Source organism: Drosophila sechellia, chromosome X (assembly GCF_004382195.2).
Source record: "Drosophila sechellia strain sech25 chromosome X, ASM438219v1, whole genome shotgun sequence".
Classification (NCBI taxonomy): domain Eukaryota; kingdom Metazoa; phylum Arthropoda; class Insecta; order Diptera; family Drosophilidae; genus Drosophila; species Drosophila sechellia.
The window spans coordinates 3,714,395-3,737,106 of record NC_045954.1 but is presented as its reverse complement, the minus strand read 5'-3'; the positions used below and the strand labels follow the sequence as shown (position 1 = coordinate 3,737,106).

Here is a 22,712-nt window from a genome sequence, read left to right as displayed (position 1 = left end):
GCAATGAAATGTGTTGGGAAACAATAGTGTGAAACAAGATGCATCGCCAGTTAAATAAATAGCGCTACGAAAGGAACCAAGTGGGAGGGTGGGTGGATGTATCTATGGATCCATATCTAATGGATCCGCGGGTGCAGTGTAAACCATGAACAACACGCGTTTGTTTTGCTTCTAGTAAAGATTTTTTCGCTCTTTTTTTTTTTTTAGAAAATTGATTGATTTTTTTTTGCACTTATTAGATCGTATATATATATCGGCGTGTCGGATAAAGTTGAAGGATTTTCTCTATTTCGGTGCCATTTGGGCTGGAAATCGTTCAATTCGACCTTGGCAAACAACACAAATTACATAAAGGTTTGCTTACAGAAATTCAGTATATTCATATATATATATATATATATATATATATATATAGCGTTCATTGAGTGGTGTGTGTGTGTATATGTAGTAATGTAACCACTGAAGTGACTAAAACGAAACTTAGTAAATGCAAATGCCAACCAAAAATAATGATTCTATATAAATATGTATATATAGAGACGGCGTCCGCAATTTAGAGAGAGACAGACGGACAATGAAAAAGAGAGATGAAACGAGGAGTGAGGTGAAGCAACTTTTCTTTCTTAGAGAGCGTCGGCCTTGCAGAGCATTTTTTTTTTTTTTTTTTTTTTTTTTGAAGCTTTTCATTGATTGGTTTTCCATACAAGTGTTTCTTCTTAATTTTTGTTGCTTTTTGCGAAATGTTTTTTTTTTCATGTCATTTGCGTTTCTGTTTTCGATTTAAATTTTACATCTAGGTCTATGTGGTTGCAAAAAATTGATTTTTTAAATAAAGCTAATAATAAAAAATAAATTGATAAAACTAAAGTTTATTCTCGCACTCAAGTAACAATTTGGTTTTTCTTTTAGTTTCGTCGAGAAGGTATGATTAACGATAATTTTGGTTATTCTTTGAAATACTTGACTTTTCCCTTTTGAAAATACATCGAAAAAAATGATTAAAACGAATTGTGAGGCATTTTAAACTTAAGTTCTACAAATTAATAATAGCGAAAAAATGCAATCGAAAATCTGAGCAAATATACGTATGGATCTTAGCGGATTTAAAAGATTTCTTGAGAGATTTTCCCCCTTGCGAAAATACGATAGTCTCTCCTATTTTTCCCTTTCTATGCTGTTTTTTTTTTTTTGTTTAGCCCAGGTACCAAAAGTAATCATTCGTTATGTTTTCTTTTTTTAAGTATTGATTATGATGTGAGGGATTTTATAGGGCCCAAATGTTCTTATTACTCAAAGTCCGGTTGCGACCAATTCAAGCGAAATCTTGCAAAAACTTAAATATTTTTTGTTGAAATACACGAAGCGTTAATACAGCTTAAAATGATGCTTTACACTTAAGTCTTGTTATGATTCGTATTAAAAAAGAACTGCAATCTGACTTTGAGCAATATTTTTTGGAACCAAACAACATTTCTCACATTATAATCCATACTATTCTGAGCGATACTTGTTTCGCTAACAAACAATGATTATTTTTGATTTTTAATACAACCGTTTAAATGTATACGGTCCCCGGGTTTAGTCAGCTTTACATTCGTCTCTGTGGTTTGCTTCTTCTGCCAATTAAGGATATTTTAATGCTCCTGCTGCTGCTGTTCTTCTTTCGTTGTGGTTGCTGTTGTTAGTTGCTGCTGTTGCTGCTGCTTTTGTTGTTGCTGTATGATGGTGTTGCCGCTGTTCTTGCTGTTACTGTTGCTGCACGTTGCATGTAGCATGTTGCTGGCGTTCGTTTATGGCATTCAGAGAAAGAATTTGCCCAGCAGGAGGCTAACGATGGCCGCAGCAATGGCAACTGCTATGTAAAAGACCGGAATTTGCTTCTCAGCCAGGACTGGGGCATAGGGCTCATTCACCTGTTTGACGGCCGGCGAGCTCCGGTAACGTGTGATTTGATCCTGCAAAGGGTTAAGAAATGTATTAATTTACGCCAATGGATATGGATTGATCCTTATTTATAGCTACTTACAAAATAATTAACCTATGTATTCTTCTTTAAACTCAAGCATATCAGCACCCCAACTGAAGCAAGTACTATAATAATAATAATATATCAAACGAGCAAAAAACTCCCAGGCACAACAGGTCAGTGTTTGCATTATTCTTGGAGTAACCATATTGCATTAATTTATATTTTAAGGCTGATTATTTTTAGTGCACCAGATGCAAATTCAGCCCACATCAGCCTAATGCAAGAAACTGTCACTAATAGTGCCATTAATTGTCAGCATGTAATTTGAAAAAAATCAGAGGACTGCTTCTCCTTATGGGTGAATAGAATCATTCTAACCAAAACTCAATATTGAAGAAATCTTGATATGCTGCCAAGGAACTACCAGATTTAAGTTGATAGACTTCAAAGTATTTAGATCCACGTTAAAACTTCAAAGTAATTAAATCCACGTTTTTACTTCAAAGTATTGAAGTGCGACGAGAAAGCGACGAATAACGCTTCGAAGACTTGAAGTTGGGTGGTAGCAGTAACTTCGACATTGCACTACTCGGAGAACAAATTAAGAGTCATATTGGAATTGGCTTACCTTCAAGTGAAGATTCTCTCTTCGCAATTCACTGTTGCATTCACGCAGCGCATTGATCTCTCCGGACAGCGCCTCCAGACTCTCAGACGTATCGAGCAAATTGGATGGCTTTAACTGGGTAAAATGTTGGCGTTATTTATGATGCGAGGGGTTTTTTGCCTGTTCGACTTAACATACCTTATCCTCGATGGAGAGCTTCAGCTTGCTCTCGAGCGCCTCGGCGCTGGCTGAACTAGTATTGGCACCCGCGCTTCCGCCTCCGGCAGCTCCGGTTCCGCCGCCGACGGCACCACCACCGCTGGTGTTTTCAGCATTTGCCTCAGCGCTAGGCATCTCGAAAACGCACTTCAGTTTGGCGTCCATCAGCTGCTCGGGCTCCAGCTCCTTCCACTGCGTGCGTAGAATAGGACGTTGATTAGAAAATTAATATAAACACTATGCTATCATTAAGAGTTCTATCCGTTTCTCCTTACCAATTTATTTAAATCGTTTAGATCAGCATCCAAGGGTGCCAGAACGCTCTGCACCATGAACTTGTGCTTGTTCTTCTCCTGCTGATCGTAGACGAATGGCTGGAGGCAGACTATGTACATACCGAGGACGAGGGCGAAGACCGATTAGTAACGATATTATCAGGGTAACTATATTCAATTTGAGAAATACTCACTCTCCACCTGGGTCGATCTAAAGGGAGTTATCTTGCCGATGTTTGGACGTACACAGTAGTGTTTCGGGGCGGTTGTCTTGATCTTGAAGACCAGAGGCAGAGCCGAGTTGTTTCGCAGAGTCATGATTCTGACGACGGGTCGGGTGAAGGGACCTGTAAGGCGAGAATATATCAAATGAGTGTTAGCTTAGGAACAAGTATTACTTATTTCATCGCAGATATAAAGCATATGTACATACATATTTTCCAATTGATTGTTTTTGTTATTGTTATTCTTTTCTGATTTCCGATTTCCTTATGGCATGATCTTTGAATGCTTTATTTATGTGATCTTTATTGAATGCACCCGATTAGCCGTACTATAGAGCACCCAGCACTCGCACTTTCCAAATTCCATTCCTACCTTCCCGATTTTCCCCACTCTTCCTGATTTTTTGTGTCGCGTCACGCTCATTGCGTCATTGGTCAAAGTAAGTTCAAATTAATTGAATTAATAGCAAAACAAATCGAGGAATACCCTACACATTGAAGTTTGTTACACTACAAAAATGTGTAAATTATTTTGCAACTATTATGAAATTACAAGCTAATATGGTAAAATACTTCAGATTAAATGTGATTCATAAACGCTAGTATAACTCAGAATGTTACTTTCGAACCGATTAAAAATCGATCGCGGGGTCTTACTTGCTAAAAGTTTTTTTTTTTTGGCCACATTGGTGAGAAAAGCAAAACAAACCAGGAAATGGGCAAAAACTAACGAAAGAATATAAGGAACTTTTTTTTTGTTAACATGGCGTGTGCGTGTTTTTCTTTGGTGTAAGTGTGTGTCAAGGAAATTTCATTAGACAAAGTCGCGTCATGCATGTGTTTTCCACCCCCCGCCACCCGGACCCTTCACGATCTAACGGGAAACGTGGGCGAGGGGGGTTGCAAAAGAATGGGGCTAAGGCTCACTCACACACATACAGATATTAAAATATTTTCGCACATTGGAAGCGATAGGAAAATACTTTAAAAGTTAACTAAATTTTTTACAAAAGGACAAAATACAAATGTTGAATGGTTGTTGGTGCATTATTGTGGATCGAAATCAACAATGATTGGTCATTTAAGTAGAAATTTCATTCTGCAATTGAGACTGTGATAAAACGAGTGCATAGTTCGCGAAAAAAATTAAATGTTTATGCACTGGAAAATGCAGCTTGGCAACAGGAGTTCGTTCAATAATAATGTGTTGACGACCGTGCCACTTGTCGCACCCACTGTGCGAGCTCTTTTGCTGTCACATTGCATTGTTTTTGCCATTGCTGCTGTTGCTTTTTGGGCAAAATTCAAGGAGCCAAAGGCAAGAAAAAATGAAAATGGCTCATGACAAGTTTTTACGTATAAAAATATAATGCTAGCCAAAAACGGCAATCGAGTGAGCAAGAGGGAGAGGGATGGCGAGTGCAAGTGAGAAAGAGAGCGACGCCAGCTGCCGGCATAAAAAAATAAAATACATTAAAGAGCTGAAGCAAAAAAAATAAAAGAAAAGAAGAACGGAAAGAAGCAGAGCAGTGATACACGTAGACCCCGAAAAGAACAACAATAAAAGGTGTCGTATGTAAAAGAACCACGAAAACAACGGAAATTATTGATAGCCAATCGAGCGAGATGGCAATAGAAAGCGTAGAGGGAGGGAGATTAAATGTGCGCGTGAGAGAGAGAAAAAGTGAAACTTGCAGTTTGCTCTTTGCAAGAAATTGGAGGTGAATCGGCTTTTTTGGTCGATATGCAGCGACCTTTCCGCAAAAACGCGAAAATAATGTGAAATAAACTTACCTACAAAACGCAACTCATGTTCTGGGTCAATGGTCAACGGAAGATCAAAGAGTGATTTGCTCATTGTGGCGGCTTTTGTTGTTGTTGTTGTTGCTGCTTCTGGTGTTGTTCTTGTCGTTGTTTCTGCCGAGAATTTCACTCTCTCCGCTTTTCGCCTCTTATCGTTTTGATTTTATTTTTTGTGCGTCCTGTTTTTGACCAGCTATTTGTTGTTCTTGCTCGCTGTTTGCTGTCACGCATAGATACGAGACACAGGCACACAAGTAAATTAAAAGAGGGATTTCAAATTTTTCGCTTACGTTTGCGTTTTTTAGCCCAATATATTAAGAAAACTGCTGCTGTTTTTATGCCTGTTTCGTTTTACTTTACTCGCCTCTTTTTTTCTCTTTCGTTTTTCGTTCGTTTCGCTCTCACAGGCGAAATATCGGTAAATTTATGCGACCACACACACGCATGGGAAAAAAGGAAGAGCTAGAGAAACTCACGCACGCACGGGCTTTTTGCAGAAAATTTCGAGAAAAAAACACAACGATCAACGTGCGACTTCTTCACCGAGTTTCCTTTGCTTTTCTGTCGATATTTTCGATTTCAGTGGTTTACCACGCTTCAGTTTCTTCGTAAACTTCAGTTGAAAACGCAAAATGTAAAAAAGCCATATATTCTGTCAGCTAGTGATGTAAAAAAAAATATCGATGCATCGGGTATCGATATTTTTCGTTAAGCGACCTTTCGATACTTATCAAGCATTGGTCGTTAAATTACCTTAGAAAATATATTGTCCTATTTTTTTTTTTATTTAGGTAATTTCAATATGTTATTAAAAACAATTTGCACCAAAATAGTACTTACCCCTAATATTGCCATTTAACTGCTACTGCTTTTGACAAAATGAAAATTAGTTAAATTTATAACATAACAGTACGTGAAATTTATTATATTATATATATGCATGTATTAAAATAAATTTTCTTAGTTTTAAGTAAAAATTTTCGTCTACGATCTAATGCAACAGGAAGCAAAGCAGTCGAAATAATACATAAGAATACGAATAATAATAGGAAAATGATAAATTACAATAATTTTAAGCTTACCAAAGTATTTATTCAATAGACAAAAAATTTGATGGTAGTATTACATATTTTATGTAAATACAGTCGGTCTAAATGACACACAAAGTTATAAAATAACCTGATATCAAATTATTCTGATGTTCAATCATAGCGTTTTGTATATTATATATACAATACATAATTATACGAATAATATGAAGAAAATGCAAAATTGCAATAATTTTCAGCTGAGTAATTTTCCTTGCTTGCCAAAGTATTTTTAAATAGACAAACAATTTTCATGGTAGTAGTACATTTCTTATGTGCATACAGTCGTCCTTTTGAAGGACATACAAAGTTGTAAATAATCTGATATCAAATTATTCTGATGTTCAATCCTAGCGTTATGAATATTATATATGTTTTTGGTCAAATAGAGATCTGCCTGCCTAAAAATTCTTTCAGGTGTTGGACAAGCGGCGGCGATTCGATTTGGCTTAAGAATATTACTTTTCTACCGGCATCTCCTTAACGACCAAACACTTGGCCGTCTGCTGCTCCTGGATATCGATGTCGAATCGCACAGCGAAGGCTTTAATAGCTAGCTCCATAATCTCGTTGCGAATGGAGAAAGGAGCCTTGGCCACAACGGCCATCAAATGATCCCAATGCTGGCGCTTCGTGGTGGTCTTATTGTGTTTGGCGTGGCTCCGGAAGGCGATCAAATATTCTCGAAATAGGAATCTAAAGGCCAGGAAAGCGGACTCGCTGTTCACCTTGACCACCGCATCGCTTAGATCGCTCATAACAGCACAATCGGTGCTGCTTTCAAGGACCTTGGTGAAGAGTTCATTAGCCTCCGGTCCACTGGACTGAGTCAGCAATTTGAGAAAGGAGCGCGTGTCGTTTAAGGCGTCTTCTTCAAGGTAGATGATCCAAAAGTCCTTGTGCTTTAATTTGCTCACTTGATTCAAGATCCTCTGACGGAATTCTGTGAAAGAGCAATAATTAATAGGCTTTCGTCTTGGACTTACATTTATAAGAACGCACCAGTGCCTAGGAATGTCAGATGGGACAGACCATCCTGCCAATACCACAACGCCAGTTCTAAATTATCCACGCGGACCTGTTCAAAGGTGGCCAAGTCCCAGCGAAGGGCATCAATGGTTTTCATAACATTGGAGATCAGCTTCCAGTGTTTCAAACGCCACTCTGGCAAACTGCCATGTAGATATGTGTAGTGCTTGGCCACCTTGACAGCTGGTGCATCGTCTCCGTTCTCCAATTTCGGGTGCTCCTTTTCGAGTGCATTTAATTCTGAAGTACCTCGGGTGATTAGATTGCTTTCACCCAGACAAATCTGCTGGAGCAGTTTCAAGATTACCTGCAAGCTGGGCATGTTCATTGACTCTATAAACTTGGCCAAACCGTTGGCACACGCCTGTAGGAACCTATTTTGCGCCTGCCTAAGCTCATCCTCTCCGTAGGGACACGGTCCGTCTTTCAAACTAACGCACAGTTGTCGCGCTGACGTGTGGAGACCGTTGAGGATCTGTCGGTGGCCATATAGGTAGAGTGTAAACTGCAAGGCATGCCGCTTTTGAAGTAGTTGCTCGTTCACCAAGATGTTATCGGCACAGGCGGAAATATGAAAAGCAGTATGCTTGGGACAATATTGAGCTATGTGCCAGAATAGCCGTGAAAAGCGAGTATGCCTCACGCCCAAGTGGGAGAAATCAATCCAGGTCTGTTTTGCGTTCTCAAAGCACAGTGCAAGAAATTCGGATATCGGGAAGCGATTTCTATAATCCAATTGGTTAAAGAAGCGTATGCGACGCTCCCGATGATCGGGAGCCTTGAAATTAAATCCTTGGGTAACGTTTTGCTCATCGCGCAATAGCAGTACTTCCATCTTGTCCTTGACACTTAATTGCATAAATAAGGGGCGCAGTACTAGGCTTATCAGCTCTTCGTACTCATCGTTGGACGAGGTCTCGTCCTCGTCGTCCGCCTGATTTACTTCCGTAATGGATTTGCCCTCGTCCTCGACCTCCATTTTGGACTCCACCACCTGACGCAGGAAACCGAGTATTATCTGGGCATGTTTCTTGGTGAGCATATTTAAATGATTTGCCATCGTTTCCAGGCACTCGTCGTTGCCAAAGGCTATACAGCGGCTAAAGAGATTGTCCAATCCGGCAAGCAACTCCTTATGGGTGGCCATACCGGTATCGAGAAAACATAAGAGTTCACCGATTCTCATCTCGGCAACGCGCTGCTCCAATGTTTTCGCTTCATCCGCAAAACTCTGCATCTGCTTGGAAACCGGATGCTGCCCCAGCACCTCATCCGATTGGAGTACTTTAAGCAATTCTGCCGTCTGCCTACAGATTAGCTCCTGGCAGCTATACAGAACGCGTTTCGATTTCATTTCATGCCAGTACATGAACGTGTCTACGCTAACGAGCTCAAAGATGCGCTGCAGAACGTCAAGCTGAATTTGGGCGAAGTGCCGCAGATCAGGCATGGGATCACTTGAGTTGCTGTCACTGATGTCCACGGTTATTTGGCTGTAGACGGCGAAGCACTTTGGTTTCTCCCGCTTTAGTGGATCATTGAGGGTATACAAAAGGACTTCTATGAGGTGCTTCATAGCCTCGGCCAGGTAAATCTTACGAGTGGATGGACGCGGCAGCGTAAGGAGGCGCTGTTTAGAATCCAAGATGTGACGATGTTCCATGCAGGCTATCTGCCGCAGCAGTCGCTTATTTTCTGCGGGCAAATTGTAGTTGACAATTGCGCGACCGGCTGCTCTTAGGGCGGCAGAGAGCAGCGGTAGTGTTTCCAAGCAATCCGGTATAATATGCGACAGAGCCTCATTGAATGATTCAAAATACTGAATGGTCAGCCAGCGGGGTCCACAAGCTAGGAATTCCTCCAGCGGCTCCTTGAGACAGCATTTAATGGCTATCGCGATGGTCAAGAACAGTGGGAAAGGTGGCAGCTGGTTGCACAAATGGATGACATTGGCACTCCACTGGGATTCGCACAAGAAATCGTCGTGTGCGGTGTTTAGCACCAGGTACACCAGTAGTCCACTCAGGTGATTCTTAGCACGAAGACCATTTGGTATGGTAAAAAAATTAAAGGTTTCTGGCGGCTGTAAGATCAGATCGTGCTCCACCAGTAGGTTCGTCACTTGGTCGCATATCTTTGTAATGTCTTCATCGTTTCCTGAGAACAAATAATATTCATATTTGGGCACTAACCTTAGGCACTTCACTTACCACTCCAGTAAATTATGTCTTTCAAACACTTGGCCTCCTCGTTGTTGCCATGGAATAACTTCTTCAGCTGGACAAACAACTGGCAATTGTCCAGCGGGTGCTTCTTGGCAGTTATCATCGTGCTGCCGAAATTTCGCGTTTTGCCAAAACTCTTCCGAACGAATTCAATTTTATGTGCGTATTCTGTCAGATGACTATCAAGAATCGATAGTTTACCGGTGCGTACCGATTATCTTGCGTGCGAAGAAAATTTTTTGAAAATGAATATGTCCCAACAACAGAAAATTTCGTTTTGTAATAGGCTCTCTGATGTAGATAGTAAAATGACTTGTCACTGCATGCTATGATTTAACTTTAACTTTATTTATAAACATGTTCATATGATATGTATGCTCAGCTGAAATATAAATGAAGATATTTTATAAAATATTTAAAAGTACATTTTATAGTGTATTATTCGATAATTAATAATTAATTGGTATTATTATTGTAATCTATTATTCGATAATAAATAATCGATATTATAAATATTGCGATTTCTGCAAAGTCAACTGAAGTTTTTTAAACAGAGGTCCTATTTAGCAAAAGTATTTAAAATATTGCGATTCGCATGCGCCACTTGAGTTTTAAATCGACAGATAGATGTGTCCCTTAGTACTAACGAAATAATACATAAAAATACGAATAATTATAGGAACATGCAAAATTACTTATTCAATAGACATAAAATTTGATGGTAGTATTACATATTTTATGTAAATACGGCCTAAAGGACATGCGCGCTTCTCCCTGCCCGACACTTCACAATGCCCTTCACTGACTTCTCCACGCGTTCTAACGCACTGTCTCTCTTCGGACGTTCCAGCCTACTCCCCCGTCTTCAGACACCGTTCCGACTGCGCGGCCGCGTCCTGACCGCGCGACTCGCGCCCGTACTCTCCTCGACTATCCTCGCGCACGTATGGCTTATCGCGTGGTGTGACTGACTGCCCCCAGCTGCACTTGCGCCGTCCCTTTATGGGCCGCGGGGATCCCGTTATTCCCCATTTTGCGCACTGCCCGCTCGTGTACAATGTCCAACTACTTTCCCGTTAGTTCACGGTGAGTCCTCTTGAGTGGGTCGAAAGTCCGCACCGTTACCGTTTGACCTCCGTGCCTTTGGCCGGCTCGAGGCCAAGGGCCAGCGCGGTATCGTTAGTTCACGGTCTCTCTGCTTTGCTGCGGTCCAAGGTCCATTAATTACCGTTCGACCTGACCGCCCTTAACTCTTCTTGCATTCCAGCCGTCCACGCTGTTGCTTGGCCGCTCCCCTGCACCCAGAATTGTGGGGAGTTTTAAGACTCCTCACACAAATTATTATGATGTTCAATCACTTCAATTTTCAGCTGAATAGACAAACAATTTTTCATGGTAGTAGTACATATCTTATGTGCATACAGTCGTCCTTTTGAAGGACATACAAAGTTGTAAATAATCTGATATCAAATTATTCTGATGTTCAATCCTAGCGTTATGAATATTATATATGTTTTTGGTCAAATAGAGATCTGCCTGCCTAAAAATTCTTTCAGGTGTTGGACAAGCGGCGGCGATTCGATTTGGCTTAAGAATATTACTTTTCTACCGGCATCTCCTTAACGACCAAACACTTGGCCGTCTGCTGCTCCTGGATATCGATGTCGAATCGCACAGCGAAGGCTTTAATAGCTAGCTCCATAATCTCGTTGCGAATGGAGAAAGGAGCCTTGGCCACAACGGCCACCAAATGATCCCAATGCTGGCGCTTCGTGGTGGTCTTCTTGTGTTTGGCGTGGCTTCGGAAGGCGATCAAATATTCTCGAAATAGGAATCTAAAGGCCAGGAAAGCGGACTCGCTGTTCACCTTGACCACCGCATCGCTTAGATCGCTCATAACAGCACAATCGTTGCTGCTTTCAAGGACCTTGGTGAAGAGTTCATTAGCCTCCGGTCCACTGGACTGAGTCAGCAATTTGAGAAAGGAGCGCGTGTCCTTTAAGGCGTTTTCTTCGAGGTAGATGATCCAAAAGTCCTCGTGCTTCAATGTGCTCACTTGATTCAAGATCCTCTGACGGAATTCTGTGAAAGAGCAATTATTAATAGGCTTTCGTCTTGGACTTACATTTATAAGAACGCACCAGTGCCTAGGAATGTCAGATGGGACAGACCATCCTGCCAATACCACAACGCCAGTTCTAAATTATCCACGCGGACCTGTTCAAAGGTGGCCAAGTCCCAGCGAAGGGCATCAATGGTTTTCATAACATTGGAGATCAGCTTCCAGTGTTTCAAACGCCACTCTGGCAAACTGCCATGTAGATATGTGTAGTGCTTGGCCACCTTGACAGCTGGTGCATCGTCTCCGTTCTCCAATTTCGGGTGCTCCTTTTCGAGTGCATTTAATTCTGAAGTACCTCGGGTGATCAGATTGCTTTCACCCAGACAAATCTGCTGGAGCAGTTTCAAGATTACCTGCAAGCTGGGCATGTTCATTGACTCTATAAACTTGGCCAAACCGTTGGCACACGCCTGTAGGAACCTATTTTGCGCCTGCCTAAGCTCATCCTCTCCGTAGGGACACGGTCCGTCTTTCAAACTAACGCACAGTTGTCGCGCTGACGTGTGGAGACCGTTGAGGATCTGTCGGTGGCCATATAGGTAGAGTGTAAACCTCAAGGCATACGGCTTTTGAAGAAGTTGCTCGTTCACCAAGATGTTATCGGCACAGGCGGAAATATGAAAAGCAGTATGCTTGGGACAATACTGAGCTATGTTCCAGAATAGCTGCGAGAAGCGGGTATGCGTCACGCCCAAGTGGGAGAAATCAATCCAGGTCTGTTTTGCGTTCTCAAAGCACAGTACCAGAAATTCGGATATCGGGAAGCGATTGCTATTATCCAATTGGTTAAAGAAGCGTATGCGACGCTCCCGATGATCGGGAGCCTTGAAATTAAATCCTTGGGTAACGTTTTGCTCATCGCGCAATAGCAGTACTTCCATCTTGTCCTTGACACTTAATTGCATAAATAAGGGGCGCAGTACTAGGCTTATCAGCTCTTCGAACTCATCGTTGGACGAGGTCTCGTCCTCGTCGTCCGCCTGATTTACTTCCGTAATGGATTTGCCCTCGTCCTCGACCTCCATTTTGGACTCCACCACCTGACCCAGGAAACTGAGTATTATCTGGGCATGATTCTTGGTGAGCATATTTAAATGATTTGCCATCGTTTCCAGGCACTCGTCGTTGCCAAAGGCTATACAGCGGCTAAAGAGATTGTCCAATCCGGCCAGCAACTCCTCATTGGTGGCCATACGGGAATCGAGAAAGACTAAGAGTTCGCCGATTCTCATCTCGGCAACGCGCTGCTCCAAAGTTTTTGCTGCATCCGCATAGCTCTGCATCTGCTTGCAAACCGGATGCTGCCCCAGCACCTCATCCGATTGGAGTACTTTAAGCAATTCTGCCGTCTGCCTACAGATTAGATCCTGGCAGCTATACAGAACACTTTTCGATTTCATTTCATGCCAGTACATGAACGTGTCTACGCTAACGAGCGGAAAGATACGCTGCAGAACGTCAAGCTGAATTCGGGCGAAGTGCCGCAGATCAGGCATGGGATCACTTGAGTTGCTGTCACTGATGTCCACGGTTATTTGGCTGTAGACGGCGAAGCACTTAGGTTTCTCCCGCTTTAGTGGATCGTTGAGGGTATACAAAAGGACTTCTATGAGGTGCTTCATAGCCTCGGCCAGGTAAATCTTACGAGTGGATGGACGCGGCAGCGTAAGGAGGCGCTGTTTAGAATCCAAGATGTGACGATATTCCATGCAGGCTATCTGCCGCAGCAGTCGCTTATTTTCTGCGGGCAAAATGTAGTTGACAATTGCGCGACCGGCTGCTCTGAGGACGGCAGAGATCAGCGGTAGTGTTTCCAAACAATTAATATGCGACAGAGCCTCATTGATTGACTCAAAATACTGAATGGTCAGCCGGCGGGGTCCACAAGCAAGGAATTCCTCCAGCGGCTCCTTGAGACCGCATTTAATAGCTATCGCGATGGTCAAGATCAGAGGGATAGGCGGCATCTGGTTGCACAAATGGATGACATTGGCGCTCCACTGGGATTCGCACAAGAAATCGTCGTGCGCGGTGTTTAGCACCAGGTACACCAGTAGTCCACGCAGGTGATTCATAGCACAAGGATCCATGGTTTCTGGCGGCTGTATGATCAGATCGTGCTCCACCAGTAGGTCCGTCACTTGGTCGCAGATCTTTGTAATGTCTTCATCGTTTCCTGAGAACAAATAATATTCATATTTGGGCACTAACCTTAGGCACTTCACTTACCACTCCAGTAAATTATGTCTTTCAAACACTTGGCCTCCTCGTTGTTGCCATGGAATAACTTCTTCAGCTGGACAAACAACTGGCAATTGTCCAGCGGGTGCTTCTTAGCAGTTATCATCGTGCTGCCGAAATTTCGCGTTTTGCCAAAACTCTTCCGAACGAATTCAATTTTATGTGCGTATTCTGTCAGATGACTATCAAGAATCGATAGTTTACCGGTGCGTCCCGATTATCTTGCGTGCGAAGAATATTTTTTGAAAATGAATATGTCCCAACAACAAATATTTCGCTTTGTAATAGACTCTCTGATGTAGATAGTAAAATGACTTGTCACTGCATGCTATGATTTAACTTTAACTTTATTTATAAACATTTTCATATGATATGTATGCTCAGCTGAAATATAAATGAAGATATTTTATAAAATATTTAAAAGTACATTTTATAATGTATTATTCGATATAATTAATTGGTATTATTATTGTAATGTATTATTCGATAATAAATAATTGATATTATAAATATTGCGACTATCCTCGCGCACGTATGGCTTATCGCGTGGTGTGACTGACTGCCCCCAGCTGCACTTGCGCCGTCCCTTTATGGGCCGCGGGGATCCCGTTATTCCCCATTTTGCGCACTGCCCGCTCGTGTACAATGTCCAACTACTTTCCCGTTAGTTCACGGTGAGTCCTCTTGAGCGGGTCGAAAGTCCGCACCGTTACCGTTTGACCTCCGTGCCTTTGGCCGGCTCGAGGCCAAGGGCCAGCGCGGTATCGTTAGTTCACGGTCTCTCTGCTTTGCTGCGGTCCAAGGTCCATTAATTACCGTTCGACCTGACCGCCCTTAACTCTTCTTGCATTCCAGCCGTCCACGCTGTTGCTTGGCCGCTCCCCTGCACCCAGAATTGTGGGGAGTTTTAAGACTCCTCACACAAATTATTCTGATGTTCAATCATAGCGTTTTGTATATTATATATAATACATAAGTATACGAACAATATGAAGAACATGCAAAATTGCAATAATTTTCAGCTGAATAGACAAACAATTTTTCATGGTAGTAGTACATATCTTATGTGCATACAGTCGTCCTTTTGAAGGACATACAAAGTTGTAAATAATCTGATATCAAATTATTCTGATGTTCAATCCTAGCGTTATGTTTTTGGTCAAATAGAGATCTGCCTGCCTAAAAATTCTTTCAGGTGTTGGACAAGCGGCGGCGATTCGATTTGGCTTAAGAATATTACTTTTCTACCGGCATCTCCTTAACGACCAAACACTTGGCCGTCTGCTGCTCCTGGATATCGATGTCGAATCGCACAGCGAAGGCTTTAATAGCTAGCTCCATAATCTCGTTGCGAATGGAGAAAGGAGCCTTGGCCACAACGGCCACCAAATGATCCCAATGCTGGCGCTTCGTGGTGGTCTTATTGTGTTTGGCGTGGCTCCGGAAGGCGATCAAATATTCTCGAAATAGGAATCTAAAGGCCAGGAAAGCGGACTCGCTGTTCACCTTGACCACCGCATCGCTTAGATCGCTCATAACAGCACAATCGTTGCTGCTTTCAAGGACCTTGGTGAAGAGTTCATTAGCCTCCGGTGCACTGGACTGAGTCAGTAATTTGAGAAAGGAGCGCGTGTCCTTTAAGGCGTCTTCTTCAAGGTAGATGATCCAAAAGTCCTTGTGCTTCAATTTGCTCACTTGATTCAAGATCCTCTGACGGAATTCTGTGAAAGAGCAACAATTAATAGGCTTTCGTCTTGGACTTACATTTATAAGAACGCACCAGTGCCTAGGAATGTCAGATGGGACAGACCATCCTGCCAATACCACAACGCCAGTTCTAAATTGTCCACTCGGACCTGTTCAAAGGTGGCCAAGTCCCAGCGTAGGGCATCAATGGTTTTCATAACATTGGAGATCAGCTTCCAGTGTTTCAAACGCCACTCTGGCAAACTGGCATGCAGATATGTGTAGTGCTTGGCCACCTTGACAGCTGGTGCATCGTCTCCGTTCTCCAATTTCGGGTGCTCCTTTTCGAGTGCATTTAATTCTGAAGTACCTCGGGTGATCAGATTGCTTTCACCCAGACAAATCTGCTGGAGCAGTTTCAAGATTACCTGCAAGCTGGGCATGTTCATTGACTCTATAAACTTGGCCAAACCGTTGGCACACGCCTGTAGGAACCTATTTTGCGCCTGCCTAAGCTCATCCTCTCCGTAGGGACACGGTCCGTCTTTCAAACTAACGCACAGTTGTCGCGCTGACGTGTGGAGACCGTTGAGGATCTGTCGGTGGCCATATAGGTAGAGTGTAAACCTCAAGGCATACGGCTTTTGAAGAAGTTGCTCGTTCACCAAGATGTTATCGGCACAGGCGGAAATATGAAAAGCAGTATGCTTGGGACAATACTGAGCTATGTGCCAGAATAGCTGCGAGAAGCGGGTATGCGTCACGCCCAAGTGGGAGAAATCAATCCAGGTCTGTTTTGCGTTCTCAAAGCACAGTACCAGAAATTCGGATATCGGGAAGTGATTTCTATAATCCAATTGGTTAAAGAAGCGTATGCGACGCTCCCGATGATCGGGAGCCTTGAAATTAAATCCTTGGGTAACGTTTTGCTCATCGCGCAATAGCAGTACTTCCATCTTGTCCTTGACACTTAATTGCATAAATAAGGGGCGCAGTACTAGGCTTATCAGCTCTTCGTACTCATCGTTGGACGAGGTCTCGTCCTCGTCGTCCTCCTGATTTACTTCCGTAATGGATATGCCCTCGTCCTCGACCTCCATTTTGGACTCCACCACCTGACCCAGGAAACCGAGTATTATCTGGGCATGTTTCTTGGTGAGCATATTTAAATGATTTGCCATCGTTTCCAGGCACTCATCGTTGCCAAAGGCTATAAAGCGGCTAAAGAGATTGTCCAATCCGGCAAACAACTCCTTATGGGTGGCAATACCTGAATCAAGAAAGGCTAAGAGTTCACCGATTCTCATCTCGGCAACGCGCTGCTCCAAAGTTTTTGCTGCATCCGCAAAACTCTGCATCTGCTTGCAAACCGGATGCTGCCCGAGCACCTCATCCGATTGGAGTACTTTAAGCAATTCTGCCGTCTGCCTACAGATTAGCTCCTGGCAGCTATACAGAACACTTTTCGATTTAATTTCATGCCAGTACATGAACGTGTCTACGCTAACGAGCTCAAAGATGCGCTGCAGAACGTCAAGCTGAATTTGGGCGAAGTGCCGCAGATCAGGCATGGGATCACTTGAGTTGCTGTCACTGATGTCCACGGTTATTTGGCTGTAGACGGCGAAGCACTTAGGTTTCTCCCGCTTTAGTGGATCATTGAGGGTATACAAAAGGACTTCTATGAGGTGCTTCATAGCCTCGGCCAGGTAAATCTTACGAGTGGATGGACGCGGCAGCGTAAGGAGGCGCTGTTTAGAATCCAAGATGTGACGATGTTCCATGCAGGCTATCTGCCGCAGCAGTCGCTTATTTTCTGCGGGCAAAATGTAGTTGACAATTGCGCGACCGGCTGCTCTTAGGGCGGCAGAGAGCAGCGGTAGTGTTTCCAAGCAATCCGGATTAATATGCGACAGAGACTCATTGAATGATTCAAAATACTGAATGGTCAGCCAGCGGGGTCCACAAGCAAGGAATTCCTCCAGCGGCTCCTTGAGACAGCATTGAATAGCTATCGCGATGGTCAAAAACAGTGGGATAGGCGGCAGCTGGTTGCACAAATGGATGACATTGGCGCTCCACTGGGATTCGCACAAGAAATCGTCGTGCGCGGTGTTTAGCACCAGGTACACCAGTAGTCCACGCAGGTGATTCATAGCACAAGGATCCATGGTTTCTGGCGGCTGTATGATCAGATCGTGCTCCACCAGTAGGTCCGTCACTTGGTCGCAGATCTTTGCAATGTGCTCATCGTTTCCTGAGAACCAAAAATGTTCATATTTGAGCACTAACCTCTGGCACTTCACTTACCACTCCAGTAAATCATGTCTTTCAGACACTGGGCCTCCTCGTTGTAATCATGGAATAACTTCTTCAGCTGGACAAACAACTGACAATTGTCCAGCGGGTGCTTCTTAGCAGTTATCATCGTGCTGCCGAAATTTCGCGTTTTGCCAAAACTCTTCCGAACGAATTCAATTTTATGTGCGTCTTCTCGTCAGATAACTATCCAAAATCGATAGTTTGCCGTTGCGTACCGATTATCTTGCGTGCGAAGAATATTTTTTGAAACTGAAGATATCCCGAAAACAAAAATTTCGCTTTGTATTAGACTCTTTGATGTAGATTTATATTTATTTATTTGACTTTATTTATAATTATTTTCCTATGATATGCATTTAAGCTTAAGCGAAAAATTAATGAAGATATTTAGAAAGTATTGTAATGTATTGTTCGATAATTATTAATTAATATTATTAGCGATCTTCCCGTTCGTCACGAATGACGAGAGATCATCTGTTCGCTATCGATAGTCTTGTTTTGGTGGTGGCGTGCAATAGACGCGACTGCCTATCGCCCGGCGAAGCAAATGCTTAAGTTTAAAAGGTAAAAAAATAAATTGAGATTTGCTATAAAGTATAGTAGTGTATTTTTCGATAATTGATAATTGATATTATTGACGATCTTTCCCGTTCGCCCACAATGCAGACACATCAGCTGTTCGGTATCGATAGTTTTGTCGTGTGGGTGGCGGGCGATAGACGCTATTGTCTATCGGCCGGCGAAGCCAAAGCTAAAGTAAAGTAAAATAAAAGCAAAGCAAAAGCAAAAAAGCTGACGAAAGGAGTAGTCGTTCGGTGCCCAAGGAACAAGCGGAACTGGGTTAAACCATGCCCATGCAATAGGCCAAATTATCTATATTATCGGCTAGACTTTCCGTCGCAGACCGTGTGGTGGTGGTGGATGAGGAGGAGAAGGCGGCAGACAGCTTATAAATTATGGAGCTACGCGAACTGCGCGGTGGAAATGGTGGAAGCATAGGAGGCGTTGGAGCAGCTACAACCGAAGCCCCCGGAGCGCCAGTGAATGGAGCCCCTAGTCCCGAACTAGGCGGAATCTGCATTGGAGGCGCCGCCGGCGGACAGCGTATGCCCACCAGAGCTGATATATTTATGGAACAACTAAACGCCACCAATGCCAAGAAGGTGGCTTTGCTTCTGGTCCTCGGCTTCATCGTCTATCACGGCCTGCTCAACTGGAATTACGGTGGGTCCAAGGTTACAAGCTCCTTAAAGATCTAAGTACTATGAAATTTATAATGGATGTGGATACGGAATCGTACCCATTTTAAGATCACAGTTGCAAACCAATGGGCACATATTCTTCTCATGGTCTTGCTTAATAGTTTACAGTCTTGTCAATTACCATGGTTTGACCATATGGGGACATTTTGAATAGTGAAAAAGGTTTTTACAAAGTGGTAATCTCAAACGTTTATGTAAATATAGATAATCATGTCGAATTTTAATATTAGTGTCCAAATTCTGCAGTTGGTTGGATTAATATTAACGCCATGTATGGTTCATATTTGGGATATTGGCTGACATTGTAACCTTATTATGGATATTGATTTGTTTTGTTTCGTTCTCCCGCAGGTAGTGACTCCTGCCAGTGGCTGCTGTCCAAGGGCCGATTTAAGGGAGACAACGAGTGGCAGCCGTACGGATGCATGGTGCACAAGTACTCCCTCACGTGAGTAATCAAAGCACATTCCCGACAAGATAACCCCCCAATTAATGAGTCACCCAAACCGAAATTCTCATTATTTACAGTGACACAAGGCGCTGTTTGCGTTACCTCGCCTTCTTCGACAACAAGAACAACTTTGTGTTCATTGGAGACGAGAGTATCCGGCTGCTCTACGAACGATTTGTGGAGCAACTGCGCCAGCCATTGGCCGCGGATGAGATGGCCGACGAGGAGGACAATAACGCCTCGGTGACTGATGGCTCAGCCCGTTTCGAGGACAAGAAACTGCATATGCTGGCCCAATACATTCGAGCGGAGGAGGTGAGTCCGTCGCTTGTGGAGCAACTGTACCGTCTGGAGGCCGAGAAGCAGCTGTCCTCCGTGTACGTTGTGGGTTTCACCTATGCCGGCTTGCTCGCCGGCAACACCACAGACGATGTGCTGCGGCAATATGCCGCCAATCTCACATTGCTGGTGGCTCCGTTTCATCGCCTGGTGGCGCAAACTTCGCGGGTCCTCTGGAAGCTAGCAGACCGCGTGGACGAGGACAAATTGCCCCCGCACTGGAAGCTGCTCCAGAACGAGCAAATCGATCGGTTAAACCATGTGGCCAGAGGGGTTTTTCGCTACACGGAGGCAAGTGTTTGGGAATCCGCCTGGCACATAGCCAATGGTTTGCTGGACAACGCCATCGATGGTCATCAGCTGTGCGCCCATGGCCAGCGACTGGAGGTTCAGCTACTGTGGAACATGTACTGCAATGACTACATGAACTACAATGATGGCACCTGCTGCAGCAGTTCTGAGCCGTACACCACGCTGCAAATAGTGGCATACGCCTTGTTTGGCGTCTGCATGACGCTTGTGTGTGGCATGTGTCTGCGCAGATGGTTGCTTCACCTGCGTGGCCAGACTTTGTATGTGCCCTTGCAGCAGCAGCAATCTCACGACGGGGAAAGAGCAGTTGGAGGATCACCGAGCAATGCCTTATCCGCTCTGATAACTGACTATGGCACTCCCATGGTGGCGCTATCACTGCTGGGCCTTATTTTGGCCTATTTCTACCTCTGCGATCGCACAAACTTCTTTATGAAGGAGAACAAATACTATTCCGAGTTTAGCTTCTGGATACCAGTGGGCTATGTCTTCGCACTCGGACTCTTTTTTACGGAAGATTCACGGTTCACTAAGGTGCTTAATCGCGATCAAACGGATGAGCTGCGTGGCTGGATACTGCTGGTGGTGCTTATATATTACATGACCGGAGCACAGCGAGTGCTGCCCATTCACATGCACATTAAGCTGTTGATCTCAGGTTACTTTTTCCTTACCGGATACACGCACTTCACGCACATGTGGCAGACGGGTGGCAGTGGCTCCCTATTCGTACGCTTTTTCCAGGCCATGTTCCGGGCAAACTTTCTCAGTGTACTGCTGTGCTTCTGCATGAACCGGCCGTATCAGTTCTACTATTTTGTGCCACTTCTATCCTTTTGGCTGTGCATCGTATACTTTGTGCTCGCACTGCCGCCACGACTTTCGTCCGCATCGGTGGACGCCAATCCGCTGCACTATCTGTATTTGGTGTGCAAGTGCATTGGTTGCCTGGGCGGCATCACGGTGCTCTTCATGTCGGAGGTATTCTTCGAACGGATCTTCGTAACGCGACCGTGGAAGGCGCTGTTTGTGACCACTGACGACGACCTCCACGAGTGGTGGCATCAGTGGAAACTGGACCGGTATACGGTGGCCTTTGGCATGATATATGCCGCCTGCTTTCACATTGCCCAAAAGTACAATGTGTTCGATGACAACAACCATGGGAATTTGTTCTCGCGAAGAACATCCATATCAGTGACATTGCTGGCCCTGCTGGGCGTCGGGGTGTACACTTCGTTCTCGTTCCTTTGCCGCAACGTTCAGAACTGTGAGGAGATCCATTCGTATATACTGTTCATCCCGATTGTGGGCTATGTGGTCCTCAGGAACATCTCGGGTATTCTACGTACACGATACTCGGCGTTCTTCGCCTGGTTTGGTCGCATCTCGCTGGAGCTGTTCGTCTGCCAGTACCATATTTGGCTGGCCGCCGATCGGCATGGAGTTCTGGTGCTGCTGCCCGGCTTCCCCACGCTCAACATGATCATCACATCGTTCATCTTTGTGTGCGCATCGCACGAGGTGCATCGCCTCACCCAAATCCTGCTGCCGTATGCGGTGCCCAGCGACTGGCGTCTGGTCATGCGAAACTTCGTGATCTTCCTCATCGTGCTCATACCCGTCGCCCGATCGGATGGCATGTTCTGATCCTGAGCGATTCGCAATCCAATTGCCGCCCAGGTATTGACCCAAAGTATTCGATAGATAGCATAGCCTATTCGGCAAATATAGAGCGAACTTAATTGCTTAACTTCAGGGTGGAACGGTTCTGTATTTAAGCTTATAACCTTAAAATCCTTTTGCCAATCTCGCTATTTCTTAAAAGATACTTAACTCTAAGACCTTGGGTCAAATATTTGTTTTCGTTTTCCCTAAGAAACCCGTGATCTGGCATTTTTGCTAAGATTCCAACAAGACAATAATTTAATTTGTTAATGTTACCTCAATATTTTCATTCGATTCGAGTCGTGATCAAATAACTTTCAGTTAAAGTATATTTATTTTTGCCCATTTAGCAATCGAACCACCCTAGTTTAAAAAGTGCGTGTCATAGCTATAAGAAGAAAATCGTAGTCAATTCTCGAAATGGGATGTAAAACCTTACTTAATGCAATTTAATTTTTTAGATTAAAGCACCAAAAAAACTATTTACATATGTTTACATATGTTTGTTTTATAAGTTAATTCGCTAGCTGGCGTTCTTTATTCTCATGAGACATCAGCAGAATTACAGAAAATACGGCTTTACCTGCAATTGCACAATATTCTTATGGTTCTGAAACGCACTGTAGGCACATATATGATATATGTATGTGTATATTGGAGTAATTTGCGCCGATGTATACAACCTAGGGTTAACTTAGCCTTAATTTAATTTTGCACAAATTACTTAACAACTCACTCAACCAAACACACTCACACTCAAACACAAGCAGCGGCAAACCAAATGTATGTATAAAGCAAGAGAATAAAGCAATGGATATACACTTATTTGACACACTATACACCGCCGGTCGGAAGCCATTGGCCGGAAAA

General features: G+C 43.7%; 5 protein-coding genes across 5 annotated transcripts; 1 reads left to right on the top strand and 4 right to left on the bottom strand.

Moving 5' to 3' along the window:
- Positions 1-1,177: 1,177 nt before the first annotated feature.
- On the bottom strand, positions 1,178-5,754 carry LOC6612550 (vesicle-associated membrane protein-associated protein B/C). The gene is made up of 7 exons (XM_032726783.1): positions 5,388-5,754; positions 5,089-5,317; positions 3,265-3,417; positions 3,071-3,180; positions 2,775-2,987; positions 2,598-2,711; positions 1,178-1,955 (listed from the first exon to the last, which is right to left on the bottom strand). Exons 2-7 carry the CDS (start codon positions 5,150-5,152, stop codon positions 1,800-1,802), a joined length of 810 nt encoding a protein of 269 aa, XP_032582674.1. The 5' UTR covers positions 5,153-5,317; positions 5,388-5,754; the 3' UTR covers positions 1,178-1,799.
- Positions 5,755-6,433: 679 nt separating this feature from the next.
- On the bottom strand, positions 6,434-9,762 carry LOC6612551. The gene is made up of 3 exons (XM_002037023.2): positions 9,425-9,762; positions 7,188-9,371; positions 6,434-7,128 (listed from the first exon to the last, which is right to left on the bottom strand). The coding sequence occupies exons 1-3, from the start codon at positions 9,540-9,542 to the stop codon at positions 6,644-6,646; spliced, it is 2,787 nt and encodes a 928-aa protein (XP_002037059.2). The 5' UTR covers positions 9,543-9,762; the 3' UTR covers positions 6,434-6,643.
- Positions 9,763-10,825: 1,063 nt separating this feature from the next.
- LOC6621766 lies at positions 10,826-14,016 on the bottom strand. Its single transcript, XM_032726782.1, has 3 exons — positions 13,791-14,016; positions 11,581-13,737; positions 10,826-11,521 (listed from the first exon to the last, which is right to left on the bottom strand). Exons 1-3 carry the CDS (start codon positions 13,906-13,908, stop codon positions 11,037-11,039), a joined length of 2,760 nt encoding a protein of 919 aa, XP_032582673.1. The 5' UTR covers positions 13,909-14,016; the 3' UTR covers positions 10,826-11,036.
- Positions 14,017-14,739: 723 nt separating this feature from the next.
- On the bottom strand, positions 14,740-18,084 carry LOC6621339. The gene is made up of 3 exons (XM_032726781.1): positions 17,799-18,084; positions 15,583-17,745; positions 14,740-15,523 (listed from the first exon to the last, which is right to left on the bottom strand). The coding sequence occupies exons 1-3, from the start codon at positions 17,914-17,916 to the stop codon at positions 15,039-15,041; spliced, it is 2,766 nt and encodes a 921-aa protein (XP_032582672.1). The 5' UTR covers positions 17,917-18,084; the 3' UTR covers positions 14,740-15,038.
- Positions 18,085-18,502: 418 nt separating this feature from the next.
- LOC6612552 (N-acetylneuraminate 9-O-acetyltransferase) lies at positions 18,503-22,667 on the top strand. Its single transcript, XM_002037024.2, has 3 exons — positions 18,503-19,034; positions 19,424-19,520; positions 19,601-22,667. Exons 1-3 carry the CDS (start codon positions 18,767-18,769, stop codon positions 21,822-21,824), a joined length of 2,589 nt encoding a protein of 862 aa, XP_002037060.1. The 5' UTR covers positions 18,503-18,766; the 3' UTR covers positions 21,825-22,667.
- The last annotated feature ends 45 nt before the right edge of the window (positions 22,668-22,712 follow it).